The sequence below is a fragment of the Somniosus microcephalus genome, chromosome 1 (assembly GCF_052327205.1).
Source record: "Somniosus microcephalus isolate GS21.2 chromosome 1, FLI_Smic_1.0, whole genome shotgun sequence".
Classification (NCBI taxonomy): domain Eukaryota; kingdom Metazoa; phylum Chordata; class Chondrichthyes; order Squaliformes; family Somniosidae; genus Somniosus; species Somniosus microcephalus.
This window is the reverse complement of record NC_140987.1, coordinates 312,581,536-312,604,753: the sequence shown is the minus strand read 5'-3', so window position 1 is coordinate 312,604,753 and position 23,218 is coordinate 312,581,536. Positions and strand designations below refer to the sequence as shown.

The 23,218-nt window shown below is 50.4% G+C and overlaps 1 protein-coding gene across 1 annotated transcript in view; it reads right to left on the bottom strand.

Annotated features, from left to right (window-relative positions):
- Nucleotides 1–23,218, bottom strand: part of LOC147124856 (FRAS1-related extracellular matrix protein 1-like) — an 883,765-nt gene that overhangs the window by 136,259 nt on the left and 724,288 nt on the right. Inside the window, exons 25-26 of the mRNA XM_085994045.1 lie at nucleotides 14,955–15,369; nucleotides 11,875–12,076 (exon numbers count right to left, since the gene is read on the bottom strand). Of these exons, the coding sequence (XP_085850171.1) occupies nucleotides 11,875–12,076; nucleotides 14,955–15,369 (617 nt within the window). The remainder of the gene's footprint in view (nucleotides 1–11,874; nucleotides 12,077–14,954; nucleotides 15,370–23,218) is intronic.

Genomic DNA, 23,218 nt, shown 5'->3' with positions numbered 1-23,218 from the left:
AGCCTCCTTGAAAAAGTGCAACATCCCCACTGCCGCCTGCGAATCCCTGGCCCAAGACCGCACAAAGTGGAGGAGAAGCATCCGGGAAGGCGCCGAACACCTCGAGTCTCTTCGCCGGGAGCAAGCGGAAGCCAAGCGCAAACAGTGGAAGGAGTGCACGTCAACCCAAGCACCCCACCCACCCGCCCCTTCAACCACTGTCTGCCCCACCTGTGACAGAGACTGTAGGTCCCGCATTGGACTCATCAGTCACCTGAGAACTCAATTTTAATGTGGAAGCAAGTCATCCTCGGTTCCGAGGGACTGCCTAAGAAGAAGAGAAGAAGCAGCATATCACACACAAAGATCACATGACAATAATCTCAGAATTGAAAGGTTTAGAGCAAATCATCTAAAGTTGTGCATCTGTATAAATAAGCTCATTTTCAGTAATTCTTTGCATATTCCATGCTGAAAACTTGTCTGGATTGGTTAAAATTAAAGGCAGTCCTGAGTGATAGCCTACTAGTAAGTGTATATATGTATAACTTGCTTGTACTTTCTGTCAATAATAATAAAACCAACATGATGATTTATCTGTGGTGCCTGAACCTATGTCCTATGTAATTTGTATTGATCTACTTGGTTGATCTGACACCAATCATTAACATCTCGGGGGTCAGCATTGACCAGAAGTTTAACTGGATCAGCAATATCGACAATGTGGCTAAAAGTACAAGGCAGAGGTTGCGTACGCTGTGAGGTGTGTCTCCTGACCCATCAATGCCTCTCCATTATCTGCAAGGCTTAAGTCAGGACTGTGATAGAATACTCATCAATCGCCTAGATGTGTGCAGCTGTAATAACACTCAAGAAGCTCAACAATATCCATTACAAAGCAGTCTGCTTGATTGGTACCCTTGAAATTTATTTTAATCTTCTCCTCTTCTTAGGCAGTCCCTCGGAACCGAGGATGACTTGCTTCCACATTAAAAATGAGTTCGCAGGTGACTGATGAGTCCAATGGGGGACCTACAGTCTCTGTCACAGGTGGGGCAGGCAGTGGTTGAAGGGGCGGGTGGGTGGGGTGCTTGGGTTGACGTGCGCTCCTTGCGCTGCCTGCGCTTGGCTTCCGCTTGCTCCCGGCGAAAAGACTCGAGGTGTTCGGCGCCTTCCCGGATGCTTCTCCTCCACTTTGTGCGGTCTTGGGCCAGGGATTCCCAGGTGTCGGTGGGGATGTTACACTTTTTCAAGGAGGCTTTGAGGGTGTCCTTGAAGCATTTCCTCTGCCCACCTGGGGCCCTCTTGCCGTGCCGGAGCTCCGAATAGAGCGCTTGTTTTGGGAGTCTCGTATCGGGCATGCGGACAATGTGACCCGTCCATCAGAGCTGATTGAGCGTGGTCAGAGCTTCGATGCTGGGGATGTTGGCCAGCATTTATTTTAATATCCACCCTGTTGTATCTGTGTGTTAATGGAGACACGGAATGCAGGAGTTGGTTTAACAGGTGTTTACTGAACAAAGTCTGGAGGTGAACTAAAAGATACAAGACGCTATACAGGCTTATAGACCTGAGTGGTCACTACCGGTATTACAGTACACAGGGGCTCTTAAAGGTACATACACTACAATTCCTCCCCTTTTAGATAATTAGTACATAACATTTTAAGTAATCATTAATTAACATGTTTACAAGAACAATAATCTACACATTTGCTGCAGTTAATCAATTATAAGTCAGTCTCTCTGCAGGCTTCCTGACTCGGTCCGGATAATGCCTCGGTGGTGTAGTAGTTTTTGGTGGTGTAGTAGGTTCTTTTGGCAAGGTAGATTCGGCTTGAATGCCAGTGTTGGGTTCATCTGGTTCCAGTATCACCGGATCGGAGGTAGATACTATGGGTATCTCTGCTTCATCATTAGGCGTATAGAGTTGTGGTGTAGGTTGTCCCTTTTCGGATGACTCTATGATCTGGTCAGCATGGCGCCTTATTATGCTTTCACCAATGTCCACGGTATACATTAGCGGTCCTAGTTGTGTGCAAATAGTTCCAGGCTGCCATTTCTCAGTACGGTAGTCCCGGGCCAAAACTTGTTGACCTATCTGGAAGGTTCTAGTTGGCCTTTCATTCATGCCTTGAAATTGCCGGTTCTCTATGTCCCTTCTGATGTTTGGCTTGACCAAATCCAGCCGGCATCTTAGTCTTCTGTTGAAAAACACCATGGCGGGAGTTTGGTTTGTAACCACATGTGTTGCATTCCTGTATGCAAACAAGAAGTTATCTACCTTATGTTGTAGACTTATGTCTTCATTACCCATGGCCTTTATGGCCTTCTTGAAGGTCTGGACAAACCTTTCAGCTAATCCATTGGTGGCGGGATGGTATGGGGCGGACGTGTAGTGCTTAACCCCATTGTTTTTTTAAGAACTTCCTGAATTCTTCGGACACAAATTGCAGTCCATTATCAGAACAGATCTGTTCAGGCAGCCCATTCCTGGCAAATATGGTCCTTAATACTGTGATGGTTTTTTCCGTGGTGGTGGAGGACATCTTTATTACCTCCGGCCACTTGGAGTGTGCATCAACCACGATTAAGAACATTGAACCAGCAAAGTCGATATGTACCCTTTGCCATGGAGATGAGGGCCACTCCCATGGATGTAGAGGGGCTTGTGGTGGGGCGTTTTGGATCTTCTGGCATCCTAGACAGCTCTTGGTCATTTCTTCGATGTCTCCATCGATACCTGGCCACCACACAAACGCTCTGGCTAGGTTCTTCATTTTACATTACCCAGATGCCCCTCGTGAAGCTCCTTTAGCACTTTATCCTGGAGTTTGGGTGGAATCACCACTCTGGATCCACACATCAAGGTTCCTCGGTACACTGACAGCTGTTCTCTTCTTTGCGAGAATGCTGGCAACAGTGGTTCGCCATGTGCTGGCCATCCCTTCACCGTTAAATCGTAGACTCGTGAGAGAGTTGGGTCATTTCTCGTTTCCTTTTCAATGGTAGAATTTGTTACTGGTAGACATTCTACTGTGGTTGAGTGGAACATCTCCACTTGGTCCACTGTAGGTGCCTCTTCTACCGTTGGCAACGGTAGGCGCGATAAACCGTCAGCATTCCCATGCTGTTTTGATCCTTTGTATTCTATGCCATATTGGTGTGCCCCTAGGAAAAGGGACCACCTCTGTAGCCTTTGCGCTGTCATAATAGGAACACCCTTTTTAGGGTTGAATATGGAGACGAGGGGTTGATGGTCAGTCAACAAGGTAAATTTTTGTCCGTGTAGGTAGTGGTTGAATTTCTTCACTCCCCACACCAGGCTGAGTGCTTCCCTGTCGACCTGGGCATAGTTACGCTCAGCTGAGTTCAATGAGCATGACGCAAAAGCTATCGGCCGCTCCGAGCCATCAGGGAATCTATGCGATAATACCGCTCCTACGCCGTAAGGGGATGCATCGCACGCCAGTCTGATTGGCAGTGATGGGTTGTAATGAGCCAACACTTCCTTGGACGTGATCAAGCCTTTGCATTTATGGAAGGCACGTTTACAGTCTTCGTTCCATTTCCAAATTACTCCCGTTTGTAGCAGTGCGTTAAGAGGGTGCAGAACAGTTGACAAGTTCGGTAAAAATTTATGATAGTAATTTATCAATCCCAGGAACGACCTTAATTGTGAAACATTTTCAGGTGCTGGGGCTTTTATGACCGCTTCAATTTTTTCAGGTGACTTATGCAACCCTTCTTTGTTAATTATATGGCCACAATATGATATTTGTTTCTGGAAAAATTCGCACTTGGGGCGATTTGCTCGTAGGCCCCGTTCTCTCAGCCTAGTGAGCACCTGCTCCAAATTGGCAAGGTGCTCGTTGTCGTTTTCTCCTGTTACAAGGATGTCATCTAGGTAGCATTGAGTCCCCGGAATCCCTTGCAGGACTTGCTCCATAGCTCTTTGCCAGATAGCTGGAGCTGATGCTACTCCGAAAACCAGTCGATTCTACTGGTACAGGCCTTTGTGTGTGTTTATCGTGAGATACTTTTTAGAGGCCTCCTCAACCTCCATCTGTAGATATGCCTGTGCCAAGTCAATTTTGGTGAAACGTTTCCCTCCGGATAGTGAGGCGAAAATATCTTCTATCCTTGGAAGAGGATACTGTATCGTGTGAAGGACCGGGTTTACAGTCACCTTGAAGTCCCCACAGATGCGAATTTTTCTCTGTTCTTCAGATTTATCATTATTCAACATTTTCTTCATGACCGGTATGATGGGTGTTGCCCACTCGCTCCAATCTACCTTGGATAACACGCCTGCTTTTTCCAAATTCTCCAGCTCTGCCTCGACTGCTGGACGAATTGCGTATGGCACCGGCCTTGCCTTAAAAAACTTGGGAATTGTCGTATCTTCCACTTTTATTGAGGCGGTGACGCCTTTCAAGGCTCCTAGTTCCTGTTGAAACACTTCCTTGGCGTTAGCCAAGATGTCTTTTAATCGTTCAGGTATGATGTCATCGTCATTTTTTTTCTTACTGGTCACCGTCAGTGCCTGAATGGAGTGCCAGTCTAAACGTATCTTCCTGATCCATTCACGTCCCAACAACGGTGGACCACCATCTTGCAGAACATATATCAGAAATCACAGAAATCACAGAAACCCCACAGTGCAGATAGAGGCCATTTCGGCCCATCGAGCCTGCACTGACACATATCCCACCTGATCCCCGTAACCCCACGTATTTAATCCCCCTAACACTAAGGGTCAATTTATCATAGCCAATCAACCTAACCCGCACATCTTCTGTATTTCCTTGCCGTTGTATACAACAGGCACCTTTATTTTCCCTCTGGGGTATACTTTCTGCCCCGTATACGTCTTCAAGATAAAGGATGTGTCTTTCAAAGGTATATGCGGAAATAGCCGCTCGTAATCCCGTCGACTTATGACGGTCAGAGCTGATCCTATATCTAGCTCCATTTTAACTGGGGACCCCGCTATCGTGAGGGTAACCCAAATGGTCTGGTAATCTTCTTTGGCTTTCCCTCCGCTGCCGCTGCTGACAACGCTGTTCTCCGCGGTTTTTATTTACACAGATATTTTTAATAGTTGGAGACTCGTTCCCGCCGGACTCTCTGGGACTTTTCCCTCCCTCTGCTTGGTCCGAATGCCGACCTGCTTTGCAGCGCCGGCCGTCTCCCGAGTGCTCCACCCTCCGTCTCTGTTTGCCTCCGCCTTCCAACTCGCTGCTCAGCCCCGCTACAGAGCCACCCGATCGAGCCCCAGCCCGCCGCCCAGGAAGGATTAGTGCAGTACCTGCCACCAGCCCGGCTAGCTGGTGAAACCACAGTTTTTTTTTCGTTTTTTTTCTTCGACCTTCGTCTGAGGAATCGATCTCCTTGAGGTGCTGCCGAATTGCAGCTAAGTCCGTTTCCAATTCGTCGCCACTGTTGTATCCGTGTGTTAATGGAGACACGGAATGCAGGAGTTGGTTTAACAGGTGTTTACTGAACAAAGTCTGGAGGTGAACTAAAAGATACAAGACGCTATACAGGCTTATATACCCGAGTGGTCACTACCAGTATTACAGTACACAGGGGCTCTTAAAGGTACATACACTACACACCCCTTCACCACTGGTGCACTCTGGACAATGCACGGGATGCAACTTCCCAAGCTTACTTACGACAGTGCCTCCCAGCCCCATGACCTCTACCAATGAGAAGGACAAGAGCAGCAATGTCAAATGAACACCATCACTTGCAAGTTCCTGTACAAGTGACACACTATCCTGAGTTGGATATATATCACCATTCCTTCATCGTTGTTGGGTCAAAATCCATAAATTCCCTACCCAACACCACTGCGAAAGTAACATCACCACAAGAACTGCAGCAGTTCAAGGAGAAGACACCCCACTACCATCTCAAGACAACTGGGGATTAACAATAAATGTGGACTTGGCAGTGTCACATACATCCCAAGAACAAATAACAAAAACATAAGTACAGAAGGAGGGGGAGACAGATTGAAATGCAGGAGAGCATGAAAGATAGAAGTGAAAGAGGTGATAGAGTGATACAGAAGTAGAGGAAAGAGAGCGGAAGTCAAAAGGATCAAAGTGGCACAGTAACTCCAAGAAGCACAAAACTGATGACGAGTTTGTTGTTTAATTATAATTCTACCTGACACAAAAACAATTTAATCATACAGAGCCAGTCACTAAATGCAGTATACATAGCGGCCCACTGTCAAACAATTGAACAACCCTGCAGTAAAGCCCCACTATACCACTGTTTTCGGCTTTCCAGTCGACATTCTCCATCCTCTTCTTTAAATAGCATCATGGGATCTTTTCCGTTCACCTGAGCATATAGACTTGGCTTAACACCTCATCTGAAAGAGCACCTCTGAACATGCAACATTCCCTCAGCAATGTTCCCTCTAATTTTGTTTGGCCCTGCGTGGCCCCTTTAAGAGCTGCGCAGGCCATTCCAGACATGGGCCCAGAAATTTGGGTCGGAGGCTTCCCGCGGGTGCAAGCCTCCGACCTGCACTTACCTTGCGCGCCGGCCGTTGAGCTGTGGGCCCACGTGGTATTCCGATCCTGGGCCTCCTCCAACTGCTGGTGCGCAGTGCCTGCGTATCCCAGGGGCGCAGTTAGTTCGAAGCATCCCCTGGGACCACGGCCATGGAGAGCCAATGGTAGCAGGGAATGCTTCATTCATAAATTTGACAGGAAGAGCTGTCAAACCTAAAAATACTATAAGCCCCAAAACATAACTAAAACTTCAAATAATTTTTTTTAAAAAACATCACATTTTAAAAATAACTATAAATTCCATGAAATAACTATTTTAAACAATAATTTAAATTTTTCAAAAAATTTATTACATTTTCTAACGGGGCTAAAAATAAACTTGCCTTTCTTTAAAATATTTAAAATTAATAAACCTGTGGAAAAAATGTTTTAATTTTAATTAATTCACCATTACACGAAACCGGCACTTTCGTTGGGCCTACACGTGAGTACCCAGTGCGTACTCACGCGTGGGGACCCAAATTTCTGGGCCATGGTTTTTATATTGAAAAGCCAGGAAGCTGGCTGCACAGTTTCCCTGGAGCACTGAGCAGCCACACAGCTTACAGGGAACATCGTCCCTCAGTACTATACTGAGTAGCAGCTTAGACTATATGCTCACGTTTGTAGTGGGGCTTGACCCCATGACCCCATGAATGAAGAGAAAGGCCTAGAAATTCAGTATAGCCACTTTTGGGGCGGTAAATTCGGGCGGGCGCTAAAGTTAGCGCCCGCCGGAAAGTGGAGGCCACTTCGCCGATATTCAGTAGCTTTGGCCAAGGAGTTTGGGCGAGCGCTGAAACTGGCGTTGCACCCCTATCTTTAGGCGCTAAGCCGGCGGTGCAGAGTGATAACGCCGAGGCCGGGCGCAGCGCAGGTGCGGTCATGTTTTGATTGACAGCAGACACCCTGACGCCGGCCAGCTCTTAAAGGGGGAAGGGTCGACTTGGTCTGCTGCCACGCCCTGGATACTGCAGCCCTCCAGCTAGGCCTGAACACTGCTGCTGGACCCAAATAGCGCCTGAAGCCATGCAGAAGGCCCGTGAATGAGCGCAGCGCTTCTCAGAGCATGCTTTGAGGGTGCTGCTTAGGGGTTTGGAGAAGAGAAGAGATATCTTGTGCCCGGACAGTGGCAAGAAGGCTCCCAAGAGGCTGTATAGGAGAGCCTGGAGGGAAATCGCCCAGAGGGTCACAGCCAACAGCGATGTCCCCAGGACTGGTGACCAATTCCGCAAGAAGTTCAACGACCTCACTCGGTTGGTCAGGGTGAGTACCCTTTCCAGTGTCCTCCTCATCCTTGCATGTGCACCTCACATTATGGGCAAAGGGACCTCAAAGGCCTAATGGCCAGCCCTCCTCCAGCAGCTATCGCACTGGCATGATCATCAGTAGCACTTTCTGCACTTGACACACTGGCCAAGCTATTCGACCATGGGAGGCAGTGCACACAACAACAGGGCACCACACTGTACTTAGAGGCCGTCCTTTCTCTTGCAGGCCAAGCTGGCGCAGAATCTGAAGAGCCGGACTGTCACCGGGGGAGGCCGTGTCCAGTTCCAGGAGCTCAGTGGCCTGGAGGAGCGCGTGGCTCGACTCATGCGTGCCCGGGTGATTGGCCCCGTTGCTATTGGCGATGCCGACCCTGTGCTGGGCCCCAATGGTAAGGACATGACCGTTTGGACCTCTCTCGTTCCCCTTGCGCTTCAGATCTACATCCTTTGCCACTGTCCCACCAATGCGCATAATGCCACCACTCATGCCTCCCTCGCTGACGCCCTGTCCTCACGCTAAAGCTACTCTTGCGCCTTCCTGCTTTCAGCTGGTGAGGAGGAGGTCCCTGAAGCCGCGAGTGTCAGTCCCTCGGAAGAGGAGGACGACGAGGACCAAGAGGAAGGCGGCACATCGGGGGAACCCTCATCCGCGCCAGGGGATGGCAATGGAGGGGACACGTCTTGCCTGGAGGAGAGCCAGGGGGAAGTGTTGCAGGGGGGTGTAGCTCCTGTGCTCAGTGGCGTGCAGCCACGCGGGAAGGGTCGGGCAGCACGGCTGCCTTCTCCCCAGAGGGGGGAAGTGTTGCAGGGGAGGGCAGTTGCTGGGCCCAGTGGCGTGCAGCCACGCGGGAAGGGTCGGGCAGCACGGCTGCCTTCTCCCCAGAGGGGGGAAGTGTTGCAGGGGAGGGCAGTTGCTGGGCCCAGTGGCGTCCAGCCACGCGGGAAGGGTCGGCCAGCTCGGCGGCCTTCTCCCCAGAGGGAGAGTCCGGCCTTCAGTCCGGAGACGGTCCTCGCCCAGGAGGTGCGCCTCCTTGATCAAATGTCCGCGGATTCGGAGCGGCGCCACACCGAGTTCATGGGGGTTGTGGGACAGTTGCCTCAGGCCATTGAGTCCCTGGCTCATAGTGTGGCCGATTTCGGGGACTCACAGGCCAGGGGTGTCGAACAACTCGTGGCAGCACAGGACGCGAGTCGAGAGTTCATGAGTGGTGCTGTGCAGACACTGGCTGGTCTGATGCGGGCACAGACCAGGGCAGTACGGGCACTCACTTCTGCCACACTCGCTGTGTCACGGACGCATCGCCAGGGCACCCGCCGCGCTGCTGCAGCACAGCGGTCTGGCCTTCACCAGATTGCTGTGCTTGCTGCAGTGCCAGCCCGGCCGAGTGCCAGTGTCTCTGGCGACCAGCGAGCGCCTGGCATCAGCCAGCTTGCCCCCATTGCTGTAGCCGCCACTGCCACTCCCCCAGCAAAGCTGTGACGAGCTGCTGGAGAGACTGATGCTGCCCAGCCACAGCTGCAGCAGTCAGCAGCCGGCCCCTCGAGGGCCAGAGCTCGTCTGGGCCGACCCCCAAGGGCATCTGCCGTCACGCTTTGTGCCCCTCAGGAGCCTTCCCCCAACCTTGCAACGCCCACAGGGCCCAGGTTGAGGCGGAGCAGCAGGTCGGGCAGGGGCCGGAGAAGCCTGCACAAGGACTCGCCCTCTCGGCACACCAAGTAGAGTGTGTTGCCAAATGTTTTTTTAGATGGGGGTGTTTGTGTTCTGTATGGGGGGGGTTTATTTTGGTAAGGCCGAAGATGATGGCAAATGTTTTTTTAGATGGGGGTGTTTGTGTTCTGTATGGGGGGGTTTGTCTTGGTAAGGCCGAGGATGAAGGCCAATTGGATGGACAAGTTTTGTTATTCCTCCCCAGGTTGTGGGAGTGAGATATGTTTTTGACTGTTTTTTGGGGGTGTTGTCTGTTTTTGTGTTTCATGTGGGAAGGGCCCTGAGTTTGTTAAATAAAGCTTTTTATTTATTCAGCTTGTACATGTGTCATGTTTCAAGTGGTTGTTGCGTTAACCGGCTGAGGGCTTGCGGAGCGGCTGCATTCAGGTGCGTTCATTGCCACAAGCCATTCCCTGAGAGGGGGCCTAGAAGTGTCGTTCAATAAGCCGCCGGCGGACGGCCCTTGGACCTTGTGGCTCCCTCCTGGGCTGGTACTCCTCCTCCTCCTCCTCCTCCTCTTCATGGTCCTCCTGCTCGTCCTCCTGAGGTGGTGGTCCAACGTGAGGTGGCAGTGCCCGAGTCCTGCGGATAGCCAGGTTGTGCAGCATGCAGCAAACGACGACGAACTGGGATACTCTATCCGGCGAATACTGTAGAGATCCGCCGGAACGATCCAGGCAGCGGAACCGTTGCTTGAGGACGCCAATCGTTTGCTCTATGATGTTCCTTGTGGCTTGATGGCTTTCATTGTATGCCTCCTCAGCAGGGGTCCTGGGCGCGTGGAGCGGGGTCATGAGCCATGTACACAAAGGGTAGCCCTTGTCCCCGATAAGCCATCCCCTTGGGGGAGGCTGTGCCTGGAACATGTCAGCCACAGTAGTCTGGCGCAGGATAAATGCATCGTGGCTGCTTCCTGGAAAGCGGGCATTGACAGCTAGGATGCGCTGCCTGTGGTCACACACCAGCTGTACATTGAGGGAATGGTAGCCCTTCCGGTTGCGGTAATCCTCGGCATTGTCGATAGGTGCCCGCATAGCCACATGCGTGCAGTCAATGGCGCCCTGCACCATGGGGAAGTCGGCGATCCTGGCAAATCCGACTGCACGCTGCTCCTGCCTCTCTAGGGTCATGGGGAAGGAGATGAATTGGTGTCTCCTTGCGAAAAGGGCATCAGTGACCTGCCGGATGCAGCGATGCATGGCGAACTGGGAGATGTTCGCTATGTCCCCAGCAGCGGCTTGGAAGGAGCCGCTTGCATAAAAGTTCAGAGCCACCGTGACCTTCACTTCCACCGACAGAGACGTCCTGCACATCAGCTGTGGACGCAGATCTCTGTGAAGCAGCTGGCAGATCTCTGCAACCACCTCCCTTCTGAAGCGCAGCCTCTTCACACAATGCGCGGCAGTCATGGTGAGATAGGACACCTGCTGCCGGTATTCCCTGAGTGGGTAAGGCCTACGTTGCCGATGCCTGATGGCCTCTCTGCGTCTAGGCATGGCTGCCCCTCTCACACAGCGTCTGCGAGCCCTTCGCACATAATGCTGGAACTGAGGGTTGGAACCCCATGCAGCCCCCATAATATACTTGCAAACAGTGAAATCACAATGAGTCAAATTTCCAAGCTCTGGCCAGAAGCCAAAAATACCTCTCCTATGTTGTCCCAAATCAGTAAGGTCTGTTCCTTGGTCTCTGTCCAGAAATCCAAAGCACTAAAGTCATTGCAGCAAAATGTCTGGCCTTTATAGTCCAGTCTGAGTGCCCTTTAATTAGCGCTCCCTGAGGCCCGCAGGGCCTCTGCTGCGTTCCACTTCACAGTTCTTAACAGCGCCATGCCCACATTGGGCGGGCGCCACTGAAGTTCCGGTTTGGGGCGCACAAACAGCGTTGCACGACGAAATGACGTCATAAGCTGCGCGCGCAGCTGAGCGGGCGCAAACACTTTGCGCCGGTGCTAAATGTCAACTGAAGTTGGGCACAGGCGCAGATCGGCCTGCGCCCGGGTGCTAAGTGCCTAGCGCTGGAAATCTACCCCTCTTAAGGCGGTAACGGCTGGCGAACGCAACTGAATTTCTAGGCCAAAGAGTGCTACCAACTAAACCAACTGAAACTTACACTTATAGTCTAGCAGATAACTGTTTACCAAACTACAGTAACTACAATGTTAAAAAATGGATGTCTAATCATTATTATGTAAACAGTCATAACTGGGAATGTATGAACTGGTCAATGTATTGATCCAGTTTGATATAAATAGCAGGGGGTATCTTTAAATATTAATGAAATGACAATAGCGATGAATGAAAAGTGACTGATAAAAACTTCTGAAGTGCAAAGTACTGTACCAGCAGTGGCGTTTTCCAAGTAACCAAAATGTGGAGCACGCAAGATATGGAAAATGAGCTCTTCATCTTTGCTGTTAATATCTGATGCTTTCAAGTCTCGAGAAGAGATGTAGATTCCATATTGTCCATTTTTTAACACTTCGACTTTTGATGGGCACTGAAGGTAAACTATTCTGGGGGCAGCCTTGTCCACATGGTCCACCTGGACAAAGGTAATAAGTCCGTTTTTAATTTGCTTCTTCGAGATGATTTGACCACAATATTAAAATGAAACATCCTGCAATAGTGTATTTTAACCATCAAGGAACACTGTTTCCATTGCTGCTTTCTTACTGGTATCATGGGATTTTTCTCAAAGCATCATACAGATGCTCTACTTCCTTCAATACATTAATCTACATATGGTCTATTAAATCTTTATTTGATTCTTTCCTGGCAGACAACACAATAGTACATACAAGTGTACCTTCCCCTATCAAAACCATAACAGTCACATACACTCTGGCAGTTTATAACTTATTTCTCCTCACGCTTCTTGTTGTGATGTCACAAAGTCAAAAAAGCATCAATAAATTGTGAATTGTTTCATTAAAAGTAACTTACATTATTTCTAATAATTAGCAGCAAGTTTAAAAATACACACCTCACACACCTGTGTGTGTGGAGCCGGAAGATGTAGGAGGGGTTCTAAATGAATTTTTTGCATCTGTCTTCACTATGGAGAAGGACGATGTAGACATAGAAATAGGGCGGGGGGACTGCGATATGCTCGAACATATTAACATCGAGAGGGAGGAGGTATTGGCGGTTTTAGCTGGCCAAAAAATGGATAAATCCCCAGGCCCGGATGAAATGTATCCCAGGCTGCTGTGTGAGGCAAAGGAAGAGATTGCGGGGGCTCTAACACATATATTCAGGACCTCTCTGGCCACAGGGGATGTGCCAGAGGACTGGAGAACCGCTAATGTAGTACCATTATTCAAGAAGGGTAGTAGGGAAAAACCGGGGAACTACAGGCCAGTGAGCCTAACATCAGTGGTAGGAAAATTATTGGAAAAAATTCTGAGGGGCAAAATTTGTCTCCACTTGGAGAGGCAAGGATTAATCAGGGATAGTCAACATGGCTTTGTCAAGGGAAGATCATGTCTGACTAATTTGATTGAATTTTTTGAGGGGGTGACTAGGTGTGTGGATGAGGGTAACGCAGTGGGTGTGGTATACATGGATTTCAGTAAGGCCTTCGATAAAGTCCCGCACAGGAGACTGGTCAAGAAGGTAAGAGCCCATGGAATCCAGGGTGCCTTGGCACATTGGATACAAAACTGGCTTAGTGGCAGAAGGCAGAGGGTGATGGTCGAAGGTTGTTTTTGTGACTGGAAGCCTGTGGCCAGTGGGGTACCACAGGGATCGGTGCTGGGTCCCTTGCTGTTTGTGGTCTACATTAATGACTTGGATATGAATGTAAAAGGTATGATCAGTAAGTTCGCGGATGATACAAAAATTGGTAGGGTGGTGAATAGCGAGGAGGGTAGCCTCAGTCTGCAGGACGATATAGATGGGTTGGTCAGATGGGCGGAACAGTGGCAAATGGAATTTAACCCGGGAAAGTGCGAGGTGATGCACTTTGGGGGGACTAACAAGGCAAGGGAATACACAATGAATGGAAAGACCCTAGGCAAGACGGAGGGTCAGAGGGATCTGGGTGTGCAAGTACACAGATCCCTGAAGGCAGCGGAACACGTGGATAAGGTGGTAAAAAAGGCATATGGGATACTTGCCTTCATTAGCCGAGGCATTGAATATAAGAGCAAGGAGGTTATGATGGAGCTGTATAAAACACTGGTTAGGCCACAGCTGGAATACTGTGTGCAGTTCTGGTCGCCACACTACAGGAAGGATGTGATCGCGTTAGAGAGGGTGCAGAGGAGGTTCACCAGGATGTTACCAGGGCTGGAGTGCTTCAGCTATGAAGAGAGACTGGGCAGATTGGGTTTGTTTTCCTTGGAGCAGAGGAGGCTGAGGGGGGACATGATTGAGGTGTACAAAATTATGAGGGGCATAGATAGGATGGATGCTGAGGAGCTTTTTCCCTTAGTAGAGGGGTCAATAACTAGGGGGCATAGATTCAAGGTAAAGGGCGGGAGGTTTAGAGGGGATTTGAGAAAGAACTTTTTCACCCAGAGGGTGGTTGGAGTCTGGAACTCACTGCCTGAAAGGGTTGTGGAGGCAGAAACCCTCACAACATTTAAGAAGCATTTGGATGAGCACTTGAAATGCCATAGCATACAAGGCTACGGACCAAATGCTGGAATATGGGATTAGATTAGACAGGGCTTGATGGCCGGCGCGGACACGATGGGCCGAAGGGCCTCTATCCGTGCTGTATTACTCTATGACTCTATGACTTCTCTCGCTTACGAAGAATTCCTCCCTAATCCATTCACATCCTTACATTATTGAGGTTCTATATCTTCTACAAAGCTCCAAAACCACCGGGAATAAAAGTTTTCACTTGAGACACCCAAAGGTGCTCACAGCAACAAACACGAAAATGTGTCCAATCTTCTCTGTTTCATCTTTGTTTAGGTTAAGGAAGAAACCCGTAATTCACTAAATCAGCTAGAAATATCTGATCAATGGGATAGTCCCAACATTTCCACTGTCGCCTTTTCACTTTATTACCATCATTTTCCTATTTCTAATCCATAACTCAGGCCTCAACATTCACACTATTCTCTTAAAGTGGTAGAGCAGCAGGATAGTGCAATCTGCAGGAATCTTTACCCACAGGGTCAATACTGCTTCTTGATGGCTCTCTACCCCAGGAGGCATAATTCAAGGCTATCAGTTCCTATTTCCACCTGACTAAGTTTCCATGCTTCCTCACCAAAACCCATCTCCTACGAAGAAGCCAGAATTTTAACCTCAGCCAAGTAGGAATGTCAGTCCAGACTGAAGCTTGAACTTATGTACCCCCCTCAGGAAGCCACTGCTCTGTTATTATAGCTACCTACCAGGTTACATTTCCAATTTGAGGTAAGGCCTATATCTAAAACCTCAGATAATCTCCAGCCACTTGCCTCAATTGTGAATACAGCTGGTTCAGTCTGCAATTTCCCAGTGACCAGAAAGCCGTGATTGCTCATATCAGTGACAATAAAGGAGAACCTGTCAATCTGCGAATCTCCTCCACCATGCTTGTAAGCTACATCCATGTTGTCGACGTCCAACTGCGTGAAGTTGTGCTGGTGAAGAACAGCCCCTTTGCGGTACAGTTGGCCATACTGTGGATGCTGTGCAATGATGTATGTAAGGTTCTGTGAGGGAGTATCAGGGTCAGATATCCGTAGCACCTCTGGCGAAATGGACATCATGGAGCCCTCGACCAATCGGATCCCTTTGTTTTTCGACAGGGTGGGCAGGATGCGATCAGTATTTTCAATGATGATCTCTAGACTTCCGTTCCTTGTGGACAGCCCATTGCTGACAATGAATCTAGCAAAGAGAGTCAGAGGCAAGGCAGCCTTCAGCAAGATTTCTTCATTCACCATCTATAGAAATGAGATAATAAAATAATACACACCTTTAACAGGGATTCTGGTCCTAGTGGCTCTGTAACAGAAGTTCAGAAACAAGCCTCTGTGTCTCATGGACTAATGTTATTGTTTATACTGACAAAACAGTTACCAACTTACGTGGCCTAACAGAACTACATTTAGGCACATTGGAGAATTCCAACGTGCATGACAACAGCCTTTTATTGTGAATATGGTCATGGTGAACAAAACAACCCCTTAACAAATCTTCCATATTTGGCAATTGCCATTGGTGCATGGATTCTAACAGTGGGAAATGAAAGGCCCATACACAGCCAAAAACCAAAGTACATATTTTTTTTATCTCTGTTACCAGTTTTCAGTTCCGAGAAGATATATAAACCTCACTGATAAAAAAGTTGTTGGAAAATTGAAAAACTTCAAAAAATTTATGCCAGCTGAATTCCATCTGTGCATGAAGAATCCAACCCTCAGATCTCACCAAAATTCACAGTATTGAATTTATTACATTCAATTAACATTGTCAGACATTTCTACTTTAAATAAAAACAATCTTCCCCCCCTGGGAATGTACTTCTTTCTGTAAGCCACCAGGCATCCAATGGAAAGTGCAGTGCCTGTTCCATTTCAACATCCCTTTCCATTGCCTAGGTGTGCTGTACCAGTAAGGAAACATGGATGAAAAAGGAGGTTGCTAGACACCTCCTCAGGTCCAAAACTGATCAGGTGGTAGAATGTAACAGGGGTGGGAGCATGGGAAAGTTCTGGGCTCTGAAAATCCAAGGGGTGGCATATCTCAGCATAAGGGTCGAGATACATCCATCACGGATCCCCACCACAGTTCACCAGATCAGTGGGAGGTCCCATAATTGAAATGCATTTGGAGGTAAAGGGGGCTCTGGGGCCTTCTCCTCCCACTATTGGAGGCTGAAAAGTCTGGCAGAGAAGGGATGTATCAATGGTGGGTGTGGGGGGGGGGGGAGGTAGGAGACATGGGAGGAAGGGCTGCCAGGTGCCTCGAGGAGGTCACTTTAAACATTGCAAAAAATGAATTTAATGGCCGAATCACCAGGGACCAGGCCTCAATCCCATCCTGAGGTCCCAGGCGGCCTGACATCAGCATGTTATAGCTTATGTGCAAACCCTTCAGGTTTTTCAGGTTAAAGGATCTCAATCACTGTAAAAATGTTCTGAACAGGGCAGGTTTGCAATTTTACAAAATGTAAAACAGAAAAATAGGCTATTCGCTTTTATTAAATTTCTATTTTTGGGAAGTATTTTGTACTTGATATTGGGTTGGAGGCACAGACTTTCAGAGCTGAAACCACACTGTTCGCACAACCTTGGTGTCATATTTGACCCTGACCCTGATATGAAACCACATATCCGCAGCGTAACAAAGACCGCCTATTTCCACCTCCGTAACATCGCCCGTCTCTGCCCTTGCCTCAGATCATCCGCTGAAACCCTCATCCATGCCTTTGTTACTCTAGACTGGACTATTCCAACGCACTCCTGGCTGGCCTCCCACGTTCTGCCCTACGTAAACTTGAGGTCATCCAAAACTCGGCTGCCCGTGTCCTAACTCGCACCAAGTCCCATTCACCCATCACCTCTGTGCTCACTGACCTACCTTGGCTCCTGGTTAAGCAAAGTCTCGATTTCAAAATTCTCTTCCTTGTTTTCAAATCATACGAACATATGAATTAGGAGCAGGATTAGGCCACTCGGCCCTTCAAGCCTGCTCCGCCATTCCCGCCTACCACATTCCCGCCTACCCCCGATAACTTTTCACCCCCTTGCTTACCAAGAATCTATCGACCTCTGCCTTAAAAATATTCAAAGACTCTGCTTCCACCACCCTCTGAGGAAGAGAGTTCCAAAAACTCACGACCCTTGGTGAAAATTTTTTTCTCCTCATCTCTGTCTTAAATGGGCGACCCATTATTTTTAAACAGTGACCTCTAGTTCTAGATTCGCCCACAAGTGGAAACATCCTCTCCACATCCGCCCTGTCCAGACCCCTCAGGATCTTATATGTTTCAATCAAGTTGTGGCGGAGCCACCAAAGGACTCAGAGCGGTTGTACATAATTCCTTTAACAGCAATGTAGTTACTGTCTGTGTCTGTACCTTTAATTACACTGTTTGACTGTACAATGTCTAGTTACCTTTACAGCACAGTTTCAACGTGATGATATCATGCTGTTAGTCACGTGATTCCCCAATGGCGGGAAGAACGTGATGATGTCATTCTTATGTTCATTAATAAATAGACATTCTTATTATGAACACAGCTAGCTTCTAGCTAGTCATTTATTCAGTACACGTTCTCTAGGTACAGTATCTGTAGAGATGCAGCATGTGTGCTCTTGTGTGCAGGCTGCCATCTTGACTGTTGCCTTGTGGGTAGCCTAGTGCCTCATGGGTAATGTAGTCTTAATATATATACAGCTGGGTAGTGCAGTCTTATACATACAGCTATATCCAGCTCTACGGCTCCACCTAGTGTCCACTATAGAATGACATGTTATTGATCGTTACAGTCATGACGTCAGCTTTCAGACCAGAGGATCAGTCCTCGTGGAGCCTTCAATGAGAGCAGACCTGTATTCGATATATTCCAGCAGTTTCTAGTTAAAACCTGTTTTGTTCCATTAAAGTTCATTGTTTTGATTGCCTGAGTCGAACTCAGTCTTTTTGATAGGAACCTCCGTTCCTACATTGGTGACCCTGACTTCTACGAACAATTTTCGTGGAAGATTCATCATGGACACGAACGCCGTGACTCTGAAACTGCCAACAGTTCTGGGAGCAACAACCAGACGCCTGGTTTATCCAGGCTGAAGCCCAGTTCGCCATCAGGAGCATCATCGTGGATCAGACCCATTATTATTACGTGGTCTCCGCCCTCGACAGCGCAACTGCCTCACGGATCATCAGCCTCCTCGGTAGTCCTACTGACAGCAAGTATGATACGATTAAGGCGCGGTTGTCATAGAGTCATAGGCCTAGAAATTGGGTTTTGGCTTAGCCAGGGCTTTAGCGCTGGAAATTAGTGCCGGCGGTAAGTCCCCTGCGCGCGCCAAAAATTCAGTGGCGCCGCGCCCAAACGGCTGCCGGCGCTACTGAAGGGTCTTAGCGCCTGGAAAAGGGCGCTAACTGCCGTTTCGCGCCGCAATTCCGGCGCTGCGGCACCCGATGCGGTGCGGCAGGCTGGGGAAGTGCAGGCCTCCTCCTTCCGTTAAGGAGGAGCTGCCTGCACCCGGCCGCGGCCCGCGCAAATCTGCTTAAAAATGAGCCCGGCACCTCGGACAAGTGCCGGGCTTGCATCTGTTCCGGGGGGGGGGGGGGGGGAAGAGAAGTCCGGGGAGGGAGCTGCGGGCAGGCGGCCGGCGGGAAAGCGGCCGGCCGCCGCGGGGCCTTTAATGCGCCGGCGCTAACTGCAGTAAGGCACCTCTGACAAAACGCTGGTTGCGGCTGCCACGGGCGAGGCGGCCGCAACTCAATTTCGGAGTTCGGGCGGGTTACCACGGCAACCGGGACGCTGCGCACACCGATGACGTCATCGGTGCCGGCGCAGCGCTACCGGAGCAACGCCGATTTAGGGCCCCAGGGAATTTCACTACTGGCCATAACTCCGGCGCAAGGCCCTCTAGCGCCTCAAATGAGGCGCTAAGGCTACTGAAGTTTCATCCGATAGAGTTTTACAGCGCAGAAAGAGGCCCTTCGGCCCATCGTGTCTGCGCCGTCCATCAATCCCTGTCCAGTCTAACCCCATTTTCCAGCATTTGGTCCATAGCCTTGTATGCAATGGCATTTCAAGTGCCCATCCAAATGCTTCTTGAATGTTGTGAGGGTTCCTGCCTCTACCACCCTTTCAGGCAGTGAGTTCCAGCTTCCAACCACCCTCTGGGTGAAAAAGTTCCTCCTCAAATCCCCTCTAAATCTCCTGCCCCTTACCCTGAATCTATGCCCCCTTGTTATTGACCCCCTTACTAAGGGGAAAAGTTCCTCTTTATCTACCCTATCTATGCCCCTCATCATTTTGTACACCTCAATCAGGTCCCCCCTCAGCCTCCTTTGCTCCAAGGAAAACAACCCCAGCCTGTTTAGTCTTTCTTCATAGCTAAGGCGCTCCATCCCAGGTAACATCCTGGTGAATCTCCTCTGCACCCTCGCCAAAGCAATCACATCCCTCCTATAGTGAGGCGACCAGAACTGCACACAGTACTCCAGCTGTGGCCTCACCAGCGTTTTGTACAGCTCCATCATAACCTCCCTGCTCTTATATTCTATGCCTCGGCTAATGAAGGCAAGTATCCCATATGCCTTTTTAACAACCTTATCTACCTGTTCCACTGCCTTCAGGGATCTATGTACATGTACACCAAGGTCCCTCTGACCCTCTGTACTTCCTAGGGTCCTACCACTCATTGTGTATTCCCTTGCCTTATTTGTCCGTCCAAAATGCATCACCTCGCACTTTTCAGGGTTAAATTCCATTTGCCACTTTTCCGCCCATCTGACCAACCCGTTAATATCATCCTGTAGCCTGAGGCTTTCCTCCTCGCAATTTACCACCCCACCAATTTTCGTGTCATCCGCGAACTTACTGATCATACCCTTTACATTCTCATCCAAATCATTAATGTAGATCACAAACAGCAAGGGACCCAGCACCGATCCCTGAGGTACCCCACTGGACACAGGCTTCCAGTCACAAAAGCAACCTTCGACCATCACCCTCTGCCTCCTGCCACTCAGCCAGTTTAGGATCCAACGCGCCAAGGCCCCCTGGATCCCATGGGCTCTTACCTTCTTGACCAGTCTCCTATGCGGGACTTTGTCAAAAGCTTTACTGAAGTCCATGTCAACCACATCCACAGCATTTCCCTCATCCGCACACCTAGTCACCCCCTCGAAAAATTCAATCAGATTGGTCAGACATGATTTACCCTTGACAAAGCCATGCTGACTATCCCCGATTAATCCTTGCCTCTCCAAGTGGAGACTAATTTTGTCCCTCAGAATTTTTTCCAATAATTTCCCGACCACAGATGTTAGGCTCACTGGCCTGTAATTCCCTGGTTTATCCCTGCTACCCTTCTTGAATAATGGTACTACGTTAGCTGTTCTCCAGTCCTCTGGTACATCCCCTGTGGCCAGAGAGGTTCTGAAAATTTGTGTTAGAGCCCCTGCAATCTCCTCCTTTGCCTCACACAACAGCCTGGGATACATCTCGTCCAGGCCTGGGGATTTATCCACTTTTTGGCCTGCTAAAACCGCTAGTACCTCCTCCCTCTCGATGCTAATATGTTCAAGTATGTCACAGTCCCCTTGCCCGACTTCTATGTCTACATCGTCTTTCTCCATAGTGAACACAGAGGCAAAAAATTCATTTAAAACCCCACCTACTTCATCTGGCTCTACACACAGTTTGCCACTTTGGTCCCTAATGGGCCCTACCCTTTCCCTGGTTATCCTCTTGCCCTTAATCTATATATATAAAGCGGCTCTTCTGTCTGTCCCGATGTCTGTCTGTCCGTTCTCTATACGTTTGAAAGTTACAGAGCGTACCGACGCACGCGTCGACTCAAAAGAAAGCTTGCGATTCCGGACCGGTCATAGGCATATTTACGTTTCGGCCGGACAAAAATCCCGCCCGCGGTATCCCAAAAACATTCAGCGTTCCGCTCATTAGCATCTCATTAGCGACCGTGTGACGTTGAGGTCGACCAATCGGACGGCGGGTTCCTGGCGCGTGCCGTCCTACAGTTGAGTGTCGAGTGACTCGACTGTTGACCAATCCTACGCTTCGGTGACCTGACCGGTCGACCAATCGGTGCGTGTGTGGGCGGGCCTTATCCTTCTGAACCGAGGTGAGTGGCCGCCATCTTGATTTTCCACGATTTTTTCCCCCACACTTTCTGTGTGTTAGGGAACTAAGGTAAATATTTTAATTATGTGTTAGGGAATTAAATAACAATTTATTTGTGTTTTAAATAGTCTTTAGCAACAGGAGGAACTGAAGTGATCCCCTAACCGCCGCCGTCCCCAAACCGGCGTTTTTAAAAATCAAAAAATTTCTCTCTCTCTCCCCTCTCTCTCTCCTTCTCTCTCTCCTCTTCCCTCTCTCTCTCTCTCTCTCCTTCTCCTCTTCCCTCTCTCTCTCTCTCTACTTCCCCCTCTCAGGTTTCACGGAGCGCGGGCGGGCCGCCGGAAGTTTCCTGCTTGCTAACGGCCACCAGGCCGCCCTTGCCTGCTCCCCGCGGGCCGCCCCGCGCCGGCCGCACTGACCGCGCATGCGCCGGCCGCACTGACCGCGCATGCGCCGCCTGCGAGAGACCGCTCTCGGCACCGGCCGCCGCTCAGCTCAACGGGGGAGGGGGAAGAGTGGGGGGGGGAAGAGTGTGGGGGGGGGAAGAGTGTGGGGGGAAGAGTGTGGGGGGGGGGAAGAGTGGGGGGGGTGGAAGAGTGTGGGGGGGGAAGAGTGTGGGGGGGGAAGAGTGTGGGGGGGGAAGAGTGTGGGGGGGGGAAGAGTGTGGGGGGGGGAAGAGTGTGGGTGGGGGGAAGAGTGTGGGTGGGGGGGGAAGAGTGTGGGGGGGGTAAGAGTGTGAGGGGGGAAGAGTGTGGGGGGGGCGGAAGAATGTGAGGGGGGGAAGAGTGTGAGGGGGGGGAAGAGTGTGAGGGGGGAAGAGTGTGAGGGGAGGGAAGAGTGTGAGGGGGGAAGAGTGTGAGGGGGGGAAGAGTGTGAGGGGGAAGAGTGTGGGGGGGGAAGAGTGTGAGGGGGGAAGAGTGTGGGGGGGAAGAGTGTGAGGGGGGGAAGAGTGTGGGGGGGGAAAGAGTGTGAGGGGGGAAGAGTGTGAGGGGGGGGAAGAGTGTGAGGGGGGAGAGTGTGAGGGGGGGAAGAGTGTGGGGGGGAAGAGTGTGAGGGGGAGAGTGTGAGGGGGAAGAGTGTGAGGGGGGGAAGAGTGTGAGGGGGGAAGAGTGTGGGGGGGGAAGAGTGTGAGGGGGAAGAGTGTGAGGGGGGAAGAGTGTGAGGGGGGGAAGAGTGTGAGGGGGGGAAGAGTGTGAGGGGGGGAAGAGTGTGAGGGGGGTGTGGAAGAGTGTGTGGGGGGAGTGTGTGAGGGGGGGAAGAGTGTGAGGGGGGATGAGTGTGAGGGGGGGAAGTGTGGGGGGGAGAGTGTGGGGGGAAGAGTGTGGGGGGGGATGTGTGGGGGGGAGTGTGTGGGGGGGGAAGGTTGTGGGGGGGGTAGAGTGTGTGGGGGATGGTGTGAGTGGGTTGTGTGTGGGGGAGAGTGGTGAGGGGGGAGTGTGTGGGGGGGAAGAGTGTGGGGGGGGAGAGTGTGAGGGGGGGGTTGTGGTGGGGGGTTGTGTGTGGGGGTTGTGGGTGTGGGGGGTTGAGTGTGTGGGGGGGGAGAGTGTGTGGGGGGGGTTGAGTGGTGGGGGGTTGTGTGGGGGGGGGTTGTGTGTGGGGGGAAGAGTGTGTGGGGGGGAGTGTGTGGGGGGGTGGGAGTTGTGTGGGGGGGGTTGTGTGTGGGGGGGAAGAGTGTGAGGGGGGAGTGTGGGGTGGGGGGGTGTGTGGGGGGGGTGTGTGGGGGGGTTGTGTGGGGGGGGGTTGGGTGGGGGGGGGTTGTGGGTGGGGGGGTGTGGGGGGGGGTTGTGGTGTGGTGGGGGAGTGTGTGGGGGGGTAGAGTGTGTGTTGAGGGGGATTAGTAGAGGGGGGAGAGTGAGGGGGGAAGAGTGTGGGGGGGAAGAGTGTGAGGGGGGTAGGAGTGTGAAGGG